The 23146-nt window shown below is 41.4% G+C and overlaps 1 protein-coding gene across 1 annotated transcript in view; it reads right to left on the bottom strand.

Annotated features, from left to right (window-relative positions):
• Positions 1-531: 531 nt before the first annotated feature.
• LRIG3 (leucine-rich repeats and immunoglobulin-like domains 3) overlaps positions 532-23146 on the bottom strand; it is a 64483-nt gene continuing 41868 nt past the window's right edge. Inside the window, exons 6-19 of the mRNA XM_015408719.1 lie at positions 18295-18438; positions 17870-18013; positions 17258-17401; positions 15395-15475; positions 14032-14103; positions 13725-13796; positions 12234-12397; positions 6382-6702; positions 5647-5928; positions 5031-5483; positions 4647-4814; positions 2387-2530; positions 2020-2295; positions 532-881 (exon numbers count right to left, since the gene is read on the bottom strand). Coding sequence (XP_015264205.1) covers positions 640-881; positions 2020-2295; positions 2387-2530; positions 4647-4814; positions 5031-5483; positions 5647-5928; positions 6382-6702; positions 12234-12397; positions 13725-13796; positions 14032-14103; positions 15395-15475; positions 17258-17401; positions 17870-18013; positions 18295-18438 — 2707 coding nt within the window. The 3' untranslated portion in view covers positions 532-639. The remainder of the gene's footprint in view (positions 882-2019; positions 2296-2386; positions 2531-4646; positions 4815-5030; positions 5484-5646; positions 5929-6381; positions 6703-12233; positions 12398-13724; positions 13797-14031; positions 14104-15394; positions 15476-17257; positions 17402-17869; positions 18014-18294; positions 18439-23146) is intronic.

Genomic DNA, 23146 nt, shown 5'->3' with positions numbered 1-23146 from the left:
AAAAACACTACAAAATATTTTTGTTTCTTTTCTTTTAAATAATGTCCACTTTGAGGTAGTATGGTCAAGAATAGATGAGGGCCAACTGCTTTTAACTTAAGAAACATTTCATTGGGAACATTTGGCTGTACAAGCTTAAGAGAATATATAAGTTGACCAGAGAGAAGTACTACTGGGCATGTGATTGCACTGGAGGTTTCATTTGTATTTTTGTATTTCTCTTCTTTGCCCTGTGGTTAAACTTTGGAACAATTGTTTTCTGGTCTCTATTTCATATTCTGTATATGTATGATTGTATATATTTTTACATATCAGCCAACATGTTCTATTTGTATTAGACCTCTGAGGAAGGCCTGTAAAGGTCGAATCGCGTTAGGTCTATTTCATCAGCCTTTGTATGTTTTTATATTTGTATATAGGGTATGAATGGGCCCTTATTTGTTATTTTAATTTGTGTTTAATAAATACATGTATATTTTTTAGGTTTCATAATTAGATTTTAAGAGTTGGCCCTCTTCTATTCTTGAGTAACCTTTATAGGTTCTGAATTCTAGGTTTTAGGTTCAGTCTTTTCCCCTTTTTTGTCCTTACACTTTGAGGTAGTAAACTTTGTTCATAAATCAGTCTGGGAGACACTGGCTATGTATCCAATTCAGAGAACTGAAAAGTAGGAGTCCTCAAGTTTTCAGCAGCCTGTCTGTAAATGCAATTGTCCCCATCAGGAAACGTCCTGCCCCTTCTATTATCATCCTCATCCTCAGACTCGAAGTCCAATGATTCATGAGGATGATTACGAGAGGCTTTGGGTTGCCAAACTGATGGCTGCCTGCAGCCTGGGAAGGAATCAAGCTGATGTCTCCATATAGGTTTTCCAAATGTTCCTGAAAGAAGAAAAAAATGTCTATTTTTCTACATATTAAAAATGGACAAAAGGGCACACAACAAACATTTAGTATTCTGACCTAAGGTTTGCCTTTGAGTTATCACTTCATGATACAATTGATGCTGAATTTAATAGGTGCTAAAATTTCTTTGAGGAGCTGCAGTGGCTCAAGTGGTTAAGACGCTGAACTGCAGGCTGTGGAAGGTCGGACGTTCAGCAGTTCAAGACCCGAGTGCTGCATGATGGAGTGAGCTCCCATCTCTAGTTCCAGCTCCTGCCAACCTAGCAGTTCGAAAGCAAGAAATTGCAAGTAGATAAATAGGGACCACTTCGGTGGGAAGGTAACAGCGTTCCGTGCGCCTTGGTGTTTAGTCATGCCGGCCACATGACCACGGAAACGTCTTTGGACAGCGCTGGCTCTTCGGCTTTGAAACGGAGATGAGCACCGCAACCCTAGAGTCGGATTTGACTGGCTTTCGAGCAAGGGAACCTTTACCTTTTTAAAAATTTCTTTAAAAAATAAAATAAAATAGACTTCCCTGGTCTATTCATAAAGCTTCCTTATGAATATCTCTAAGTGGTCAGGGAATTTCATGTGCATTTAGGTACCTCAGGCATTACTCCTCAGGCTGATCAAGCCACACCTCTGAAGGTCTCTGGAGACCCAGGTTTGAATCCCTACTCTGTCATGGAAGCTTGCTGGGTGGCCTTGGGCCAATCACTCTCTCTCAGCCAAACCTTTGAGCCAAGAGGAAACTTCTTCGGCAATGGAACAAGTAATTTTTATTTGTGTTCTCTTTCCCTCAACAGCTCAGGAAGAAAATCAGCTGCCATATATCATGACATATGATCACCTTTGACAGATGAGATCAGAATTTTTAGTATCAGGTGGGTTTGTGTTATTTCTTTCAGATGAAAAGAGCAAGTGTCCAGCAGCACCTTAAAGACGAACAAAATATGTGGCAGGGTATGAGCTTTTGTGAGTCACTGCTCACTTCTTCAGATGAAGGATGAAGCAGCCATTATGTGATCACCAAATTATATTACTTCCAATGTTTTGGTAGAACCCAAACGATGGTACATCAGTTTCCTGCTCACAAAGGTCCTCTATAGCATATAAAAGGTTAAAAACATACCAAGAAAAGTGCTGCTTGTAGCCACAGAAGACAGTTCCTGATTTCTGTTACAGTCACGGCTGTCCATACTGAGATGTGAGTTTTTTATTCCACTTTCTTCATTTGAAGTGTAAACAGAGGGAAGCAGTTTACCACTTGGAGTGTGTATTCCAGAAATGCTGATATACTGGTCAAAAAAATCTTCAGATGGGTGTGGATACAGGTCACATTCCTTTTTCTTTAAGCAGCTAGAATCGTAAAGGTCTGCACATATGACTCTTTGCTCTGGGATACAGCCTTAAATAAATAAATAAAATTTGGGTTAGCCTGAATCATAAGAAAAATACCATACCATACAGAATTTAAATTCACACAGAACATAGCTTACTTGTATGGTATACTTCGAACACATCTGACCCACTTATATTCCCTTTCAGATAACCATTTCCTGAAGTTCCCGGATAATGGCATAAAAATGGATCAGTTACAGCTTCCAAGTCATTTTCACTGTGATTATCTATATGGCAAATTCCTTGAGAACAAAGAATGGCACATATCAGTGGTTTCCTTTTATTGAAGAAGACCGTTTAAAAAAACGACAACAAAAAAACCTGCAGATAAAACTTTCATTGCATTTACAGTGTCAAATCTTCATGAAGTTCCAAAAGCAGCTTGCTAATGGTGTGAGCAGACTTCTGATAAGGAAAAATAATCTGAAACTCCACTCTCTAAATTTGGCTTTCCAGGTAGCCCTCTATCGTCTATATTATAGTATCTGCCTGGATCCTGTTACATGTTCCTTGTCTGTAGGTGTGTGTTTATTTCATACGCACAAGGGTTTCCTCTTTGTGTTGATACTGAGCATGGGCAGACTACAAGGAACACAGCCAACCCAGAAGCAGCAATCCAATGAAGCAAAGACGCTCATCTTTACGGAACGGATGGCAGACAAGCAGCGTGCACAGTAGCTGCCTTGCATCTTGCTTGCAACGGCAGTTTCTGCACTGCTATCAACCTGTCATTCAGTGGCAGAGCTGAACTTGGTTATGCACAGAACAATCAGAGAGACACCCATTCTCCTTGAGAAGGCTAGTTTATCAGAGTTGGTCACCAAGCAAGAGGCCTTGAGGAAGTGCCAAAGGAATCAGTGATTGCATGATGAGGTAGGGTAAGAAGAAGAACCTGAACTCTAGCATTCATTTACATTTCAGAGACTGGGCCTGTTTGTAAGCCTGGCAATATGGCAGGGACCTGGGTCTTAATACTTTTCCAGTCTAACATGATAACATCTGTGGGTTTAGGAAGATTTTTTTCTTGATTGCTAGGCTGCCATCTTGTGATTTGATATGTTTTGGGTTTTAATGATGTGCCCTGAATTTTGTGGTAGAAGTTTTTATTATGACTAGGAGTGTGCACCCAAAAACAAATTCAGAATTTTTCAGGTTTGGATTTTAAATGCCTCCCCTGGACCACCAGCCAAAGCAGGCAAGCCAGGGAAGGCCTGGAAGTAGCGGGGAGGCATTTTAAATTTATAACACTTTCCCTTGCTTCTGGGGCTCGTGCCACCTTCGCGGCATGACTCCCCAGCCAAGGGAAGGTATTTAAAGTTTCCCTTCCCTGCCCAGCAAAGAGATTGACCGAATGGATGCTGAATATACGGCCCTGTTCGGCCAGCCAAATCAGATTCCCTAATCTGATTCGGCGTTCAGCATGCCGGTTTGCTTTTCAGTTCGTCTGAACCGAATGCATATCCCTAATTATGACTAGGGAAGACAGATCCCAGTTCCACGTGTGAGGACTATTGGGGTTAAAGCCAGTCACCAAGCAAGGATTCTCAAGGAAGTATAAGAAGGCCAGTGGAAGTTTTTATTATGACCTGGGAGGTATTTACATCTCAAGTGGGATACAACTAATTTAATAAATAATAGGCCTATAATTCATTTCTATTTCATCTGCCAAGTGAACAGTCTCTTTGTAGCATGTGGGGAGGAATATGTTTCTCACAGTCTCAGCTTATGGAGGATGTGAGGACAGACTTAGCTACTTGGACAGTGACATTTAGGAAGGGCTTAATTTGAGCCAAAGACCTGGTTGTAGATGGAAGAGAATTTTTTTTTTTTGAGAAATGCAGAACAAGGTTTTTTAAGCTATTACATGGAAATATCCCTAATCTGTATACAAGGATTTATTTATTTAGGCAGTCAAGTAGACTAAGTAAAATGGTATCCCAAGTTTTTTTAAAAACTTCAAAGTGTTATTTACCAAGTCCCAAGGTCAGTAGACCAAATCCAGCAATGAAGCGTCTCCTTTTTAGCTCCAGAGTGAGTTTAAAGACAAGCTGGCAAAAGTGACAGTGGACAAATCTTTTTAATCAGGCCAGGGTGCAGCTGGCATTCCAGCCTGAGGTTTTGAAAAGGCAATACTGACTGTCATTATTGCCATCTGGGCAGTGTTTGAGAACCCCATAGTGCAAACCTAAGCCATATGATGGAAGTGCAGTGCTGCCGAGAATAAGCAGTACACCTCATCCTTACATGACTGGGAGCACACCTAATATGTTAACAATTCCATATTGTCTGCATTAAGTTTTATTTATTCAGTTTTATCCCAGCCTTTAGTGCAGTACACTTTGATAATTTGACACATACCATTGCTATCCCTTTGTTGTAAGAAATATCCTCCCATAGATGATGAGGATGATGAAGCAAAATGATGTTGGCTTCCATTCTCTGATGACCCATACCCATCTTGCCTTTCCGCTAGAGTTCCTTGGGATGACAGATAGCTTGGAATGTCAGCAGGCAGGTTTGTCTCATCTGTGATTAAGCAAACACACACACAAAGGTATCAGTGTGCTTCAAGATTCTTGGCAGTATTTTTAAGCTCATAAGCTACACCAGGACAGTTATGAAAAACTATTCACTTCAGAATTTCAGTTAAGAGACAAATATTTCTGGAAGAAAAAAATTCTTGAGGGCAACCACACACATATTTGAACATGCTCTTCCAGTGCCAAGTTTCAGTTTACACACCTGTGTTTGTGATGCTGCAATCTTCATTTCTTCTCCTTGTGTGGTAGATGATGACCACCCAGACAAGGGAAGTGCCCACCACACAGCAGACCACAGCTATGATCACAACACCCACTGTAGCCCATCCATCGTCATCCAAAGATGGGGCAGTGTTCTGAGGAGAATCACAGGTAGGCGTGGGAATGACATTAAGGCGAATGTTGCCTCTCTCTGTCCCGAGTGTATTAGACATTTCACATGTATACTTCCCAGCATCTTCAAAGTCTGTGTCCACAATGATAAGCAACTGATTTCCTGCGGCAAAGAAATGCTTTTCTGTCACTACTAAAGTACTGTCATCCTTGGTCCAGTTAAGTCGAGGTGGAGGACTACCACCAGCAATACACTGCAAGACTGCAGTTTCACCTTTTGTCACAGTTCGGTCCACCAAGGGCCGCAAAAATGAAGGCGTTTCTGGAAAGAAAGCAAAATTATTATTAGCAGTTATATTTACTGACTCAGGAGATGCTTGTAAGGCTTTAGCCCTCTATATCAACTGGCACCAGTTCCTGTGAAAGAAAAAAAAGTGAATGGCCAGGGTACCCGATCTCTACCTGGCAATCACATTTTGTCTTACCTAATACAGTTAGTGTTGCATTAGCCGAAATACTCCCAGCAGTATTTTGAGCTGTGCAGCTGTAAACACCAGTATCCTCAATTTTGACATTCACAATAAAGAACACATCATCTTCAGGCATCACATGCATGCGTCTCTTGCGTGCTGCAGGGAAGTCTGTGCCACCATCTTTCTGCCAAGCAATCTGAGGTACTGGGTGACCTACTGCAGCACATTCTAGTCGTGCCGTTGCTCCTGCCCGAATGGTAATGTCCGTGGGCATCTTGGTAAATGAAGGAAGCACTACAGAAAAATACCAGAAATGACACTGATTGCACAATTTATTCATTCTTTCTTAATGAAATATTTCACCTTCAGTAGTGTGAACCATAATTTCCTACGTCAAGCTGTAGTTTCCCATGTTTTCAGTATTTAAGGACAGTCAAGAAAAGATGCATCAAGGCTGCAACTTCATGACTAATACTGTTTGTGCATTAAACAATTTTTGTGACTTTTGTGCATGTGAAATTATGTCCACCCAATCCAAAATTAGCTAAAATCACCTAAGCACTGATTATCCAAATATTTTGTGCTAAAATCTTTGGATAAAATGTTTATCATGCCATATAACGTAGCTTGTACATAAACTCCTTAAACCCCTCCCTCCTCATCTGCAAAAAGCTCTAGTGGTTTCCCTGCAAAAAATTTTAAAATCCAGTAAGTGCAAAAAAGGTTGTGTTAACTTGAGATGCTTACTGTTCACTGTAAGTTTAGCTTTGACGGAATAGGATGAGCCAAAGTGATTTGAAATAACGCATTGGTATTTCCCTTCATTGCTGAATTCAATGTTGCATAGCCTCAGAATGGTGGTGTACTCCATCACTTCACCGCCCTGTGCCCTGAGATGTGCGTAATTTTCCATTTCAGCATCATTCAGCAATTCACCGTCCTTCTTCCATGCAAAAGTCATTGGAGAATCACTGCTGCTGGCAGCTGAACATATAAAACTTAAATTGGAACCTTTGATTGCTGATTGAGTTTCAGGCTGGACAGTTATCTGTGGCTTTGGAAAATCATCTGCAAATATGAAAAGGGCACACCATGAACTCCAAGAATAAAATCACATTTTTTCCAAACAGAAAAAGGAGAGGGTGAAAGACCATACTTGTAAGCTTTTGATTATGTTTGAAAAAGTAATAAACATCTAGGGGAAAAACAACTGATATCTGGAAGTAACATAATGTGAGACTCTCTATACAAACAGTGTGGGTGGTAACATTACTGATGGATGTTGGTGGACCAAGTTCCCTTTAGATAGGGAGAGTTAGAATTGCATGACTGAATCTTGCCCACTGATCATAGACAACAGGTAGAAGGGTAGGCAAAAACCTTTGACTGCAATGGTCAGATTTTCATGGAAGGGTATGCTCATTAAAGGCAGTGTGATATAAGAGTTAGGCAGACACTGTGAAGACTCAGGAAAGCCCTATTCAGCCATGAATCTTATTGGGTGATTTTGGGTCCATCCCTCTTTCTCAGCCTAAGCTACATTACATGAACCATGCTCACATGTTAACAGTAAACACGCATACCTCCTGCATGTACATGCGTACATCTGTTTGTAAGAAAGAGCCAACAAACCCTATGGAGTCACCCTCAGCTGGCTGTGACTTGACAGCACTGTCCACTGCCACCACCACTCACAGATCAGTGAAATTATTATTCTAGAGTACAGTGTGTTTAAACACTCATTTCCAGTTTATGTTGGGAAAGTACCTTGCTTACTGATCATCGTTTTATAGCTGGAAGCAGTGCAAATTACTTCCAATCTGAATTATAAAGGCAAGAAAAAGCACACACTTTTATCTTTGTTAATATCCTCTTTTGGGGGTTTCTCAGCTTCTTTTTCTTCCCCGATCTTTAACCTGGCATGCTGAATTAGCTTCTAAAACCAAACATACACAACAAGTTGCTTTCATTAAGTTAAGAGAGGCATTGCAGTATTTTTCTCCTGCTGTGCAATCATTATAATGAATGCAAGGAAGAATTTTTGAATTATGATCATTCAAATGCAAGATCTAAGAATTAAGCTGCACACTAGTTCTAGACTGCAAATATATCTTTAAGCGACACTTCCCATTGAGACGTTAAAATGATAACTGGGATACAAAGATCAAAAAATGTTTATTCAATGCTGTAAATTTGCTCAGCTCACTAAAGAAAACTGAATTTTGTTCTATTTCTGGTAGACGCTGTGCAATAAGATTAATTCAAATAGTAACTCTTTCAAGTAGACACTAGGGATTTATTTTTTAAACTACCAAGAAGCCATATTGTGCAGATGCTATAGTGGATATGATACAATATCACTGCACCTGTGATATACTGCATTTTTGGAGCTCAGTAGCTGAGTATCTTAATGGAAAATATGGCTCTATTTTCTAAAAGAGATGTTTGTGATTCAGGCCCAAATTTGGCATGTCAACTGTTTCTTTAAGAGGCTAAAAGCAACAACAGAGGAGTCAACCCAGACACATTTCTATCCTCTCCCAACACAGAACTGCTATTTGCTCTGTGGGGTAAAGCATACCAATAACTGTTATGTTCCAAACCAGGGGGCAAACAGCAACTCCGGAAAAGGGGGCAAATTGCATCAGGAATTATGTTACTTCAGAGGGTTTTAAATAAATTCTTGTGGTGGATAATACGATCAAGAATTATGTTACTTCAGAGGGTTTTAAATAAATTCTTGTGGTGGATAATACGATCTCTCTTTGTTCCTCCTAGGAAGTAAGTGCATGTCTGTATCTCAGCAAACATTCATAAACAAGAACCTCTGATTGTAACGTGGGAGAACGAAAAGAGCTTTCTTACCAACAGTTCTCTGGACAGTCATCTCTATGGTCATACATAATAGGTCTTATGCCTGCCTGTACTATACCGGGAAATATTCCAGAGCTGTCAGTGGGAACCTACCCCTCCTGTTGCCTTTCCTTGAGATAATTCTTCTTGCTGTCTCTGCATGACTCTACATGGGGCAAGGGAGGGAAGGAATACCTTCACAATTGCCAAGCACAGCTATGCACGCTAAGATACGTGTAAGGATGCTAAAGAATTTTGTAACAACTCTGGTTTCGTTTGAAAGTTAAAGTTCATTTTTTGATCTTCCACATTCAGGACAAAACTGCAGTCATCATCCTTTTCCCCTGAGTGTATTAACAAAATTTGATAGAAATATTATTTTGAGGAAGCAGGGCAAGAATGTAAGCTCACTGCTTAAAAGTAGAAAATATTTGTTGTTGTTTTTCAGTCGCGCAGTCAAGTCTGACTCTTCGCAACCCCATGCATAACATCACAACAGGCCTTCCTGTCTTCCGCCGTCCTCCGGAGTTTGCTTAATTTCATGTTTGTTGCACCAATAACACTGTCTAACCATCTCATATTTTGCCGTCCCCTTCTTCTTTGACCTTCAATCTTTCCAGCATCAGGGTCTTCTCCAGTGAGTGCTCCCTTCTCATTTGGTGGCCAAAGTATTTGAGCTTCAGCTTCAGTATCTGGTCTTTCAGGGAACAGTCAGGTTTGATTTATTTTAGGATTGACTGATTTGATCTCCTTGCAGTCCAAGGGACCCTCAAGAGTCTTCTCCAGGACCATAGTTCAAAAGAATCTATTCGTCGGCGCTCGGCCGTCCTTATAGTCCAACTCTAGAAACCATACATTACTACTGGGAATACCATTGCTTTGACTATACAGACTTTTGTTGGCAGGGTGCTGTCTCTACTTTTTATTATGCTGTCAAGGTTTGCCATAGCTTTCCTCCCAAGGAGCAGGCCTCTTTTAATTTCATGGCTACAGTCATAGTCTGCAGTGATCTTCGATCCCAGGAAGGTGATTTCTGTCATTGCTACCATGACTTCCCCTTCTATTTGCCCAGGAGTGATGGGCCCGGATGCCATGATCTTAGTTTTTTTGATGTTCAGTTCAGGCTAACTTTTGCGCTCTCGTCTTTCACCCTCAGCAAGAGGCTCTTGAGGTCCTCTTCACTTTCTGCCATTAGAGTGGTATTGTCTGCATACCTGATGTTGTTGATGTTTTTCCCGGCAATCTTAATTCCGCTTTATAATTCATCCAGGCCGGCATTTCACATGATGTACTCTGCATATAAATTAAATAAGCTGGGTGACAATATACATCCTTGTCGTACTCCTTTTCTTATGCTAAACCAATCAGTTGTTCCATATACAGGTCTAACTGTCACTTCTTGGCCCTTATGCAGGTTTCTCAGGAGATATGTGAGGTGGCCTGGTTCTCCCATTTCTTTAAGGACTTGCCACAGACATTAGCATAGTCAATGAAGCAGAAATAGATGTTTTTCTGGTATTCCCTTGCTTTCTCCATAATCCAGCGAATATTGGCAATTTCATCTCTAGTTCCTCTATCTCTTTGAAACCCAGCTTGTACTTCTGACAGTTTTCTATCCATGTACTGCTGAAGCCTAGCTTGTAGGATCTTGAGCATGACCTTGCTAGCATGTGAAATGAGTGCAATTGTGTGATAGTTTGAACATTCCTTGGCATAGCCCTTCTTTGGGATTGGAACGTAAAATGACCTTTTCCAATCCTGTGGCCATTGTTGCGTTTTCCAAATTTGCTTGCATATTGAGTGCAGAACAACAGCATCATCATTTAAGACTTTGAATAGCTCAGCTGGGACACCATCACCTCCACTGTCGTTGTTGTTAGTAATGCTTTCAAAGGCCCATTTGATTTCACACTCAAGGACATCTGGCTCGAGGTCAGTGATAACACCATCGTGGTTGTCAAGAACACTGAGGTACTTCTTTTATAGTTCTTCTGTATGTTCTTGCCATCTCTTCCTAATCTCTTCTGCTTCAGTTACGTCCCTATCATTTCTGTCCTTTATCATGGCCAGCTTTGCACGGAACATTCCTTTGATTTCTCCAATTTTCTTAAAGAGATCTCTAGTCCTTCCGATTCTATTGCTGTTCATTCAGGAAGGCCTCCTTATCGCTCCTTGCTGTTCTCTGGAAATCTGCATTCAGTTGGGTAAATCTTTCCTTTTCACCTTTCACTTTCCTTCTTTCCTCAGCTATTTGTAAAGCCTCTTCAGACAGCCACTTGGCTTTCTTGCATTTCTGTTTCTTTGGGATGGTGCTGATTGCTGCCTCCTGTACAATGTCACGAACCTCTGTCCAGCGTGTTCTCTTGACAAAACTCTGTTAGCTTCATTTTGTTCCCCAAGGCCAAACTTGTCTGTTATTCTGGTTACCTTTTGACTTCCTGCTTTAGCATTCCAGAGCCCTATGATGATGAAGACATCTTTTTTTGGTGTTAGTTCTAGGAGGTGTTGTAGGTCTTCATAGAACTGGTCCCCTTCAGCCTCCTCTGCGTCAGTGGTTGGGACATAGACTTGGACTACTGTGGTGTTGAATGGTTTCCCTTGGATTTGGACTGTGATCATTCTGTCATTTTTGAGATTATATCCTATTACTGCCTTTCACACTCTCTTGTTGACTATAAAGGCCGCACCATTTTTTCTACGGGATTCTTGGCCACAGTGCTAGATATGATGGCCTTTTGAGTTAAATTCGCCCATTTCCATCAATGTTCAGTCTTGCCATCTCATTTTTGACCACGTCAAGCTTACCTTGATTCATAGATCTTACATTCCAGGTTCCTATGCAGTATTGTTCTTTGCAGCATTGGACTTTCCTTTCACCATCAGACACATCCACAGCTGAGCGTCCTTTCGACTTTGGCCCAGTCACTTCATTCTTTCTGGGGTTATTTGTACTTGCCCTCTGCTTTTACCCAGTAGCATCTTGGACACCTTCTGACCTGAGGGGCTAATCTTCCGGCATCATATCTTTTAGCCTTTTGTTACTGTCCATGGGGTTTTCTTGGCAAAGATACTGGAGTGGGTTGCCATTTCCTTCTCCAGTGGATCACGTTTTGTCTGAGTTCTCTGCTGTGGACTGTCCGTCCTGGTTGTCCCTCCACGGCATAGCCCGCAGCCTCATCGAACCACGCAATGTTACCAACTGTGAATGCTAGATTCCACAGAGAACATAAAAAAAGAAACAGTACTTTAAAGATGGCAATGTTGTTTTGGTCTGAACTTCTGTAAAGCTCCTTAAGAATGTCTTGATTTTTGCTCAGCTCACAGCCTTTTATATATATATTATATATATATTATATATAAAAATCAACATTTATGCATACAACTAAGCATATGAAGTATGCACCAGTCTAAACATATCGAACTATGCCAATGTATTTAGAACAGCACTTACCATATTTTAAACCTAACTGTATACACATATGCCACCACAAACCACTGATCTTTCCTTTGTACACACTACATAAGTATGAAATACACGAATCTGAGTCAGTAAAATGTCACTCCCCATCTCAAATGAAACCACAAAGTCTAAATAACTCCAGGTCAGAGCTCATATGCTGTGGGAAGAAACAGTATTTCACCTGAAATATTCAGGTAGAAGACATATAGCTTGTTAACACTTCCCTACAACAATCTCCTACTGAAAAATTCTGAATGGAATTTTTAAAAGGGCTGTTTTAACTCACCACACACAAAGCTATCGAGGCTGACAGCAAAAATATTTCTTCCTTTCAGTATCTGAGGGTGGGCACAAGTGACATTTACAAAATTCTGGAAGTTATTATCTACCAGCCATTCTGGCAGCCATTTCAGTTGGCAATCGCACAAAAGGCTTGATGTGTTTAAATATCTAGGACAAAAAAGAGAAAGAGAAATAGAAGAACATTGAGTTCATAAGAAACAGACCTTCTTGACTTCAGAGAAGTCAACTTTAACACTTAAAACTGATATAGTAGAATATGAAGGTGCACAAGTCATTTCTTTATTTTCTTCCTTGCAATGCTGGGAGTTCCATGAATGGAGCTCCCAGGACCTCCCCCCCTTTTAAATATCACTCATGGGGCAGAGGGGCAATTCCTACTACAGTGCAATAGGAGGGGGACACGCCTTCCCCTCTCTCTCTTCAGATCTGAAAGGATCCTGGAGTGAAAGATAGCACTTATTCCCAGAAACATTACCTAAAAGTTGCTTATGAGACTAAAATTGTAATGTGCATAACACTGAGATGGAACAAGGATCTACTAAAAATTTTGGAATGCTATGTACCCTCTGAAAGTGCACACAGGGATCCCTGCTTATTCAGTTTTGATTTTACTTCTAGAAGTGAATCCAGTGAGTGGAAATCCAGATGTGGAAAGTCTTTGGTGCAGAATTGTCCTGCATTGTAAAAAAAAGCTTAATCTGTTGTGTCAATTATGCTGCCATTTTATGAACAAAGATGGCGGATAAAAGTGATGACAAAAAGACACTGGGAAAACAATGTAAGAGATAGGATTATATGTGCCTCAAAATAGGAGGTTTTGATAACTGGCACTCCTCATAACATTCTTATAGTTATTAATTGCTGAAGGTGTTTCCATCTGATGCTGAAAGCAGCTTACATTTTATGACACTACCTAAATGCACAGATAACTCCAGTTACATACGCCAGTTCAAAGCTACACAGGAGTGCACAGACTCAATGATTAATGGGTTCATGGTATTGTCCTCTCCACAGGACCTGGATTACATCCTCACACTGATTGTAAACACACTATCAGACTTCTGTAGTTGGATTGTATATACACAGATGCTATTTGGCCAATCTGTCCAATGCAGGTAGATGAGCTGGGATCAGGGGTGGTCCACTGTACTTTTGACGTTTGCTTTAGGTAGATGTATAAAGGAATTAAGAAAAATGGCAAGTGTTTCTTTTTTAAAGGATTAAAAATGGCAAGTGTTTTTTTAAAGGATTAAAACAGCATATTTGATTTGTCAAACATTACCTCTCATTTTAAAAAAGTTAATCTACACCTTTTTGTTACCTATCCCTGTCACATGGGGAAAATTGCAACAAGCACAATTTTGCAATTACGCCATAATAAATGTAGAGATATTATTGCTTCTGTTTCTTACTATGGTTAGCTGCAATTTTCAAGCATACAGAGACCATACAAAGGTAACACAGAAACACTTACAGTTCTTTAAGTTTCTTCATTTGTGAAAATGTGTTTCCTTGTACTGACATGATTGCATTGTTACTCAGATCTCTGAAGAAATAAAATACACATATATAAACCAAATTAGTTCAAATTCTCAAAGTTGGTTTCAAAAAGGCAAAAAATAAGGAGGTAGCATTAATACAGCACTTTCAGCATATATGCTAAGTAGAAAGTATTTGTTAGGGGAATTCTGGGTATAGATTAAGAAATACCTTCCTACGGTCAGTTATTGTAGTTGTTTGTTTTAGCCATTTTTAGTTAAATATGATGTGCAACTACTTACAGGTGTTCGAGTGCATCCAGACCAGAAAATGCTTTCTTAGTAATTGACCTAATCCTGTTTCCTTGGAGCAGCCTGGAAATATAAATGGATAATGTGGAACAAATGCAGAGCAGGAGGGCCGAGTTCAGACTGGCAGTTTGGCCTGATATAGGCACCTTTCACAAATGGATTAAAGGGGCCGGTTTACACAGCCACAGCTGTCAGGCGTTCCCCATCCGTACTCACCCTGTCCTATGACAATTCCCTACCGAGTTTAAAAAGTACCAGGTGAAAGCCAGAGCAAACCCTGGAGGGCACATTGATCCCGCTTCCCAGAAGTGTGCATGCTAAAAGCTGCAAACTAGCCACATTGATAATGTGAACTGGCTGATCCAGCAGGGATGCGCTGGAGCTGCCTGTGTCCTCTGCACCAGGAAGGTGCAGTTGATTGCCCTGGAGAGGCAGCAGTGATGTGACCAGATGTGTGCTGCTCTACCGCCCAATGCGGGGTGGGGGCGGGCGCAATGGGATCCTGCCCCAATTGCTGATGTGGTGCTGCACCTATGTGCATAGACGCATGTCACTGGAGTGAAAAAAATCCGCTTACAGCTGCGCCTCCGCCAGGGGCAGACCAACAGTGCGAACTCTCTCGTGTGCCTCCTCCCCGGTATGCTCCCACATCAGTAGGTGCAGGGCGACTGGGAATCCCCGGCACAAATTGGTCTGGGTCTTTTTGCCCCGCCTCCCTCGTGCTTCATACTGCCAGTCTGTCCTCAGCCGAGGTGTGGCATTTCTGGACCCTGTCAAGAAAGTCTCTTACAAATGCTTTTTACACACGTTAATGGAAGTCACAGGTATTGACTTCCTAAGCCCCGCACCATCACACTTTCATCTCCAAAACATATACACTTCCCCTATTTCAATCTTTAAAACATCCTAGCATCTCTAGACTTTCTCCAGTATTTAATAGTGTACAGTGCTTTTGATTCTTTTTCACCCCCACCTTCACAATATTCAGACCTTGGTCACCCTTTCTAGTAAAATAAAGTAGTGTTTGATTACTGAGTTTAACTGATATTATGTTTTGATATTGCAGAGTCTAGCAGAGAAGATGGTCTCAAAGAAATAAACGTGATAAGCACATGGTGCCCTACAGGGCAATTTCACCTCACAGGTGGCTACCCACTGGTCACTATTAGTTCCATAACCCTCCACCCTGCTATTCTGCCCTTATTCATATCCTTTATCTCTTAATCTTCTAATTTTTGGACTTTTGAAGTCTCACCTTGCTTATTGTTATTTATCTCATGGCTGAACTTAGCCTAGGTCTACCATTAATATTCTAAGCTTTACATTTGAAAATAAAGTGGGAAGTTGTACTTACAACCACCTAAGTTTGTCAAGTCCAGAGAAAGCACCATTCATATCTTCAATTGTCCATGAGATTTCATTATTTTTGAGATCCCTGTTCAGGAAGTGCAGGAAAAAATAATAATAAGACCCACTACTAAAAATTGAACAAATACTACTTTTTTAAAATAACAAAAGTAATTGAAGCACATTATAAACTCAGCAGCGTGTTAGTTCCAAGTCTAAATATTTCTAAATTGAAAAACGGGTAGGTAGGTGACAATGCCATCCTAAACACAGTGATATCCTCCTAAACCTGTTGACTCCAGTGGACGTAGAAACATTGAACTCTGTTTAGATTGCACTATGAATAACTACCTCTGTTAAAAAGTGCTCAGAAGCAAGTTATCAGGCTTCTCAACAAAGACAAAACAGAAAACTGTAACAGTGGTGCAACAACTGTGTCAAAGCACATCATTGGCAGAAAAAGTAAAACATTTATGAGACTCCAGAAGAACAGCTGTTTTATGTTGGAAGAGCAACCTATCATCCTCTGCCAATTACAATGTTAGAAAGGTTCCAAGCACTGAACCTGGTGGTGGTGGGGGTTTCAAGGGATCAGAAGACTCATTTGAGTTTCATATGTCACAGTATTAGCACAAACGGGTACTCCCACAGTGGATTTAGTGGCATTTGAAAATCAGTGCCTTGGGATACACATGGCTGAATACTATTCTTGGGTTAAAATGCGGAGTCAGTTAGTTAATGCAACCTTTAGAGAATGCAACCACCCTATGCATTTTTTATTCATTGTGTCTACTCTGAACCAGATTCTGTTATGTGAGACTGCAGCCTAAGAAAGGCAGTCCTGAAATAAAAGTCCAAATGGCATACAGTGCTAATCTTCCGACATCCTAGCTAAGGAATCTTAGGTGTTGATAAAGGTCACCCGACAGAATAGAAGAAAGAGGAAGCATCATGTAACTGCCTTCTTCAACTGCATAATGATGGTTGTCATTACACCTTTTGGCAAGATCTGTCCATGTTTTGTTAAAAGCTCCCAAGTTTTTAGCTCCTCAGCTACCACCTAACATGGCAGCCATTTGTAAAAAACCTGGAAGCCAGTTAAACAGAAAAACAACAACTGAGATGGCCAATGATCGCCAAGGTGCCTCTAAGTGAAGAAGAAGAAGAGATTGGATTTATACCCCACCCTTCACTTGGAGTCTCAGAGTGGCTTATAAATTCTTTTCCCTTCCCCTCCCCACAACAGACACCCTGTGAGGTAGGTGGGGCTGAGAGAACTCTGACAGAAACTGCTCTTTTTCAAGAACAGCTGTGCCAGAACTATGGCTTGCCCAAGGTCATCCAGTCAGGTGCAAGTGGAGGAGTGGGGAATCAAACCTGGTTCTCCCAGATTAGAGTCCACACACTTAACCACTACACCAAACTGGCTCTCCTGGAGTGCTGGGATGTATTATAAGATTGACAGCTGTGCCAGCCTCACCACCTAAAAGAACGCATGCTGAAGATCATTTATCATCCAGCCTTCCTTCCTGTACTTCTAAATGATTTTGGCAGAGTGAGTACACAGTGTCAAGTCACACAAATTGATTAAGGATCAGAGCAGTTTACTTAGTAACTAAAAGATAGAGCGAATGAGCTAACTACATGACAGACAGCTCTCTTTTGGGGGAAGAAGCAGGAAACAGCCAGAGACTAGCATTCTGGAGACAAATGAGAAAATGACATTTATAGAAGAAGGTATAAGCCAATGCCCCTGTCTAGCTTCCCATATGTTGCGCCCAGGAGGAATGTCTTCTCTTCTTGTACACCTGCATTGCATGTTCCAACAAATAATAGCATTTTGTCCTTTGCAAGCTACTATGAAACTTACAATATTTGTAAACTGGAGAGTCCTCTGAATGCACAGTCAGCAATGTAGCTCACTTTGTTGTTGCCAATGTTCAGTCTCACTAGTAGGCTTAAGCCAACAAAGCTTGAATCCTCTAATCTTGCCAAATGATTATAAGTTAAGTCTCTGCAAGTTTGAGAAGAGGAAAAATTGTTATTTTCATTAGTGTAAGACTTTTAAACCTAATACAACTTCAATCCTTGAATATTTTCAGTATATCTATTTTTAATATAGCCCTCTATAGTATATCCCATTATTTGTAATAATATTACTGCTGGATGATATTTCTTTGAATAAAAAAAATCACAATAGCCAAGTTGAGCAAAATGGCTGCAAATAAGGGAAGAAAGCCCAGCTGATTCAGTATATCACAACAAAAAAGCTGTTGCATGGAACACATAACACAGAAAGCCGTTGTCACCTTGGAAACTTTGTTATGAAAAACTCACAGATTGATAGTAAGTGGTTCATACTTTGGCTGGGGTTCTGCTCTGAAAACTGGATAGACTAAATAGCAGTAGTAGTAGTAGTAGTAGTAGTAGTAGTAGTAGTAGTAGTAGTAGTAGTAGTAGTAGTAGTAATAATATTCCTTACAGCTCACTGAGTTTCTGGCAGAACTCCCAGGCATCGGGGCTGATCCTATTGATAGCATTTTGGCTAAGATGAAGTTGCTGCAACATCCGCAGGCCATAAAGCCAGCCCTTGGTAATCTCCGTTAGGTTGTTATGATCCAGCTGCCTAGACACACACACACAAAACCCAGAATGATTAAAAGACTTCATATGCAAGCTTTAGCAACTTTTTAAAAATGTCTGGGATTCTTGATTCTTATTAAAGACGGGGGCTCCTTCTTTAAACAAAAGTCAACTGGGGTATTATTATTTTTTTTACTTCACAAGTCTGGTGGATGAAACATTTGTATACAGTTAACATCATCTTTTCCACAGTATTCAAAACTTGCACTGATGATGGAATTCAAAATGGTTCTTCCTAAAGACTATGGAGAAGCAGATACTTACAATATTTCCATGTTGCTTAGTCCCCAGAAAGCTCCATCCATGAGTCTAATGAGCCCGTTTCTCTGTATTCGTAAAGATTTCAAAGCAGAAAGGCCTTGGAAAGTAAGACCATCTATCATTTTAATTTTGTTGCGGTTCATCTCTCTGCAAAATTTAAAAAAATACAAATCTTGCTAAAAGAACATAAACTTACACTTTCTCACCCTTAAACATTAGGACTTATCTTTGATCTCTTGTTATCCATTTGATACAAGTTCTACCAAAATTGTGCCATAGCCTTGTTTTGTTCAACCTCCCTTAGCTGCTGTTAAAATGTTTGCCTTCTCTACAACCATTGGCTTTCTAGACTTCTGGGATGATCTGTGCCCTTCCTTATACCTTGCAGAATGCCTCTGCAACCCTTGCTTGGATTACTTCCTCTTTCATTTTAAGTAGGGTTACCAACCCCCCCCCCGGTTTGCCAGGGGTCCCCAATTTTTGGGGGGGGTTCTACCCGCCACCGGCCAGATGGCCGGTGGGGGAAGCCCCACCCCCAACACCCACAGCCACCCCTCTCCCTTCTCTCTTGAGAGAGAGGGATGGCTGCCTTTAAGTGCATGGAGCCCGTGTTTCCTCCCAAGCTTGATCTCCGCTTGAGATCGGGCTTGCAGGGAAATGCCAGCTCCGTGCACTTAAAAGGGAAACGCCGGCTGTACTTTGCTCTTTGCTCTTAAAGGGGAAATGCCGCCTCTGCACTTAAAAGGGAAACGCTGGCTCCTTTAAGTGCAGGGAACTAACATTTCTGGAGATTGGGCACGTGGGCGGGTGGGGGGGTGGCGGACGTCCCCAACGTGACGTCATCACGTCGGTGATGCCCCGCCCCCTCCAGGAACACCCCCAAAGTCCCCCACTGGGGGCAGAAGATGGACTTGGCAACCCTAATTTTAAGTCACTGCTCTAGCTCTTACCCACATTCCAAATCAATGCCAATCTTTCCTCTCTGCACTGGCTATATCTCTTTTCTTCTTCTCCTATTCTGTTCTTTCTTACTCTCTCTGATTTGTATGAGGACATCAGTTGCCCCAGTTCTTGTGCCATGTTGTTTCCTAGAGTAGGACTTCCTATGTATTTTATCCTTTAGACTTTCTTCTTTCACAAAACTTTTCCTAAATCACCTCCAGAATTTCAGCTTCCCTGTTGTCCCACTAACAATTGATAAACCTCTACATACTCCTCCTGGGCAGGACCAGGTCCAGCAAACTACATTTGTATCAGGGAGGCCAAGCTGCTTTGGGTGATGAGTGAGCTTATTACTCAGGCTCTCGTACTAGGGGAGAGAGGGTGGCTCTTGGCACTTTCACACACACTAAATAGCACACTTTCAATGCACTTTGCAACTGGATTTCACTGTATGAAATGGCAAAATCCACTTGCAGTCTCTGAAGTGGATTGCAACGGCATTATTTAGCATATGTGAAAGTGCCCCTAATGTATCAGTTTTAATTCCACCCTTCCTCCTAGGAGCTCAGGGCAGCATACATAGATTTCCTTTTCTTATTTACCTTTCCCAAGCCCTGTGAGGCAGAAAAACTAGACCAAGGTTGCTCATTGACCTCATGGATGGGTGAGGAAGATACGGACCCCATTTTTTCAAATCCTGATCTGACATTCTATCACACTGGTGTCTTCCCTCTGTGCAGCCAGGCCTTTCTGACATAGTCTATCAAACTGCTGGGCACTTAGTGATATGAAGAAAAGCAAACGGAAATGCTATATATTTTTGATACACCATGAACCATGACAAAATGTGATCCACTGGAGAAGGAAATGGCAACCCACTCCAGTATCTTTGCCAAGAAAACCCCATGGACAGTAACAAAAGGCTAAAAGATATGACACCGGAAGATGAGCCCCTCAGGTCTGAAGGTGTCCAAAATGCTACTGGGGAAGAGCAGTGAGCAAGCACAAGTAACCCCAGAAAGAGTGAAGCGGCTGGGCCAAAGCCAAAGGGATGCTCAGGTGTGGATGTGTCTGATGGTGAAAGGAAAGTCTGATGCTGCAAAGAACAATACTGCATAGGAACCTGGAATGTAAGATCTATGAATCAAGGTTAGCTTGACGTGGTCAAAAATAAGATGGCAAGACTGAACGTCAGTGAACTAAAGTGGACGGGAATGGGCAAATTTAACTCAGAAAATCATTATATCTACTACTGTGACCAAGAATCCCGTAGAAAAAATAGTGTGGCCTTTATAGTCAACAAGAGAGTGAAAAAGGCAGTAATGGGATACAATCTCAAAAATGACAGAATGATCTCAGTCCGAATCCAAGGCAAACCATTCAACATCACAGTAATCCAAGTGTATGCCCCAACTACTGGCACAGAAGTGGACCCGTTCTGTGAAGGCCCACAACATCTTCTAGAACTAACACCAAAAAAAGATGTCCTCATCATCATAGGGGACTGGAATGCTAAAGCAGGAAGTCAAAACGTAACTGGAATAACGGACAAGTTTGGCCTTGGAGAACAAAATGAAACTGGGCAAAGGCTAACAGTTGTCAAGAGAACACACTGGTCATAGTGAACAATCTCTTCCAACAACCTAAGAGGCAACTCTACACATGGACATTACCAGATGGACAACACCAAAATCAGACTGATTTTATCATTTGCAGTCAAAGATGGAGAAGCTCTATACAGTCAGTAAAAACAAGACCAGGAGCTGACTGTAGCTCAGATCATGAACTACTCATTGCTCAAACTGAAGAAAGTTGGGAAAACCACTAGGCTATTCAGGTTCTACTTGGATCACATCCCTTATGAATATACAGTAGAGGTGAATAGGTTTAAGCGACTAGATATGATAGACAGAGTGCCTGAAGAACTATGGACGGAGGTTCGTGACATTGTACAGGAGGCAGCAATCAGCACCATCCCAAAGAAAAAGAAATACAAGAAAGCAAAGTGGCTGTCTGATGAGGCTTTACACATAGCTGAGGAAAGAAGGAAAGTGAAAGGCAAAGGTGAAAAAGAAAGATTTAACCAGCTGAATGCAGATTTCCAGAGAACAGCAAGGAGAGATAAGGAGGCTTTCCTGAATGAACAATGCAAAGTAATAGAGGACAACAATAGAATCGGAAGGACTAGAGATCTCTTCAAGAAAATTGGAGAAATCAAAGGAACTTTCCATGCAAAGCTGGCCATGATAAAGGACAGAAATGGTAGGGACCTAACAGAAGCAGGAGAAATTGGGAAAAGATGGCAAGAATACACAGAAGAATACACAGAAGAATCCTTGACAACCACGACCGTGTGATCAGTGATCTTGAGCCAGACATCCTGGAGTGCAAAGTCATATGGGCCTTAGAAAGCATTACTAACAACTAAGCTAGTGGAGGTGATGGATGGTATCCCAGCTAAGCTATTCAAAGTCTTAAAAGATGATTCTATTAAAGTGCTGCACTCAATATGACAGCAAATTTGGAAAATGCAACAGTGGCCACAGGATTGTAAAAGGTCAGTTTACATTCCAATTCCAAAGAAGGGCAATGCCAAAGAATGTTCAAACAATCGCGCAATTGCACTTGCTGGATTATGGAGAAAGCAAGAGAGTACCAGAAAAACCTCTGCTTCATTGACTATGCCAAAAAGTCTTTGATTGTGTGGATCACAACAAACTATGGCAAGTCCTTAAAGAGATGAGAGTACCAGACCACCTCCTGAGAAACCTGTATAAGGGTCAAAAAGCAACAGTTAGAACCGGATATGAAACAACTGATTCATTTAGCATAAGAAAAGGAGTACAACAAGGATGTATATTGTCACCCTGCTTATTTAGTTTATATGCAGAGTACATCATGCAAAATACCAGCCTGGATAAATCACAAACCGGAATTAAGATTGCCGGGAAAAGCATCAACAACCTCAGATATGCAGACGATACCACTCTTATGGCAGAAAGTGAAGAGGACCTCAAGAGCCTCTTGCTAAAGATGAAAGAGGAGAGTGCAAAAGTTGGCTTGAAACTCAACATCAAAAAATCTAAGATCATGGCATCCGGTCCCATGACTCCTTGGCAAATAGAAGGGGAAGTCATGGAAGCAGTGACAGACTTCACATTCCTGGGATCCAAGATCACTGCAGATGGTGACTGCAGCCATGAAATTAAAAGAAGCCTGCTCCTTGGGAGGAAAGCTATGACAAACCTAGACAGCATAATAAGAAGTAGAGGCATCACCTTGCCAACACTGTTCCAAGCAGTACCCATTGTTTTAATTGTTATAATGCTTTATCGTGTTTTAATGTTTAATGTTTTAAACTGAAATTGTATTTATTCTAATGATGATGTTACCCTTCCTGAGCCCGCCCGCAGGATGGCAGGGATATAAATGCAAATAATAAATAAATAAACCAACAGAAGTATGTATGGTCAAAACAATGGTATTCCCAGTAGTAATGGCCCCGTTCACACAGAGGATTTGCCGCACTAAAGGCACGAATGTCAGGTGGATTTTCGGGGCACGATCACACCACATCTAGGAAGCGTAGCGCACCTGTGGCCAACCTGTGGCGTCCCGCCAAAGATGCGCAGTAAAAAAGTACTGCAGAAAGGCACTAGTATCCGGAAAATGCGGGGCAGGGGCGGGCGTCTGATCGCGGGAGCTCTAGTATCCCGCGGCATCTGGCGCCCATCCAGGTCCTATTGCAAACGGGATGTTTTTCGTAAGCACATGCACATAAACACGTAACTGAAAGCAGTGCTGCTCTGCAGAACTGGGCATGTGCACAAACGCGAAACACTCGCCGTGCCGCTTTTTTGCCACGCTCCAGCATTGCCGTGTGATTGCCAGCTAATAGCCTAAGCATGGAGAC

This window comes from Gekko japonicus, unplaced genomic scaffold (genome assembly GCF_001447785.1).
Source record: "Gekko japonicus isolate JY-2015 unplaced genomic scaffold, Gekko_japonicus_V1.1 scaffold2273, whole genome shotgun sequence".
Lineage (NCBI taxonomy): Eukaryota > Metazoa > Chordata > Lepidosauria > Squamata > Gekkonidae > Gekko > Gekko japonicus.
This window is presented reverse-complemented; position numbering and strand designations above follow the sequence as displayed.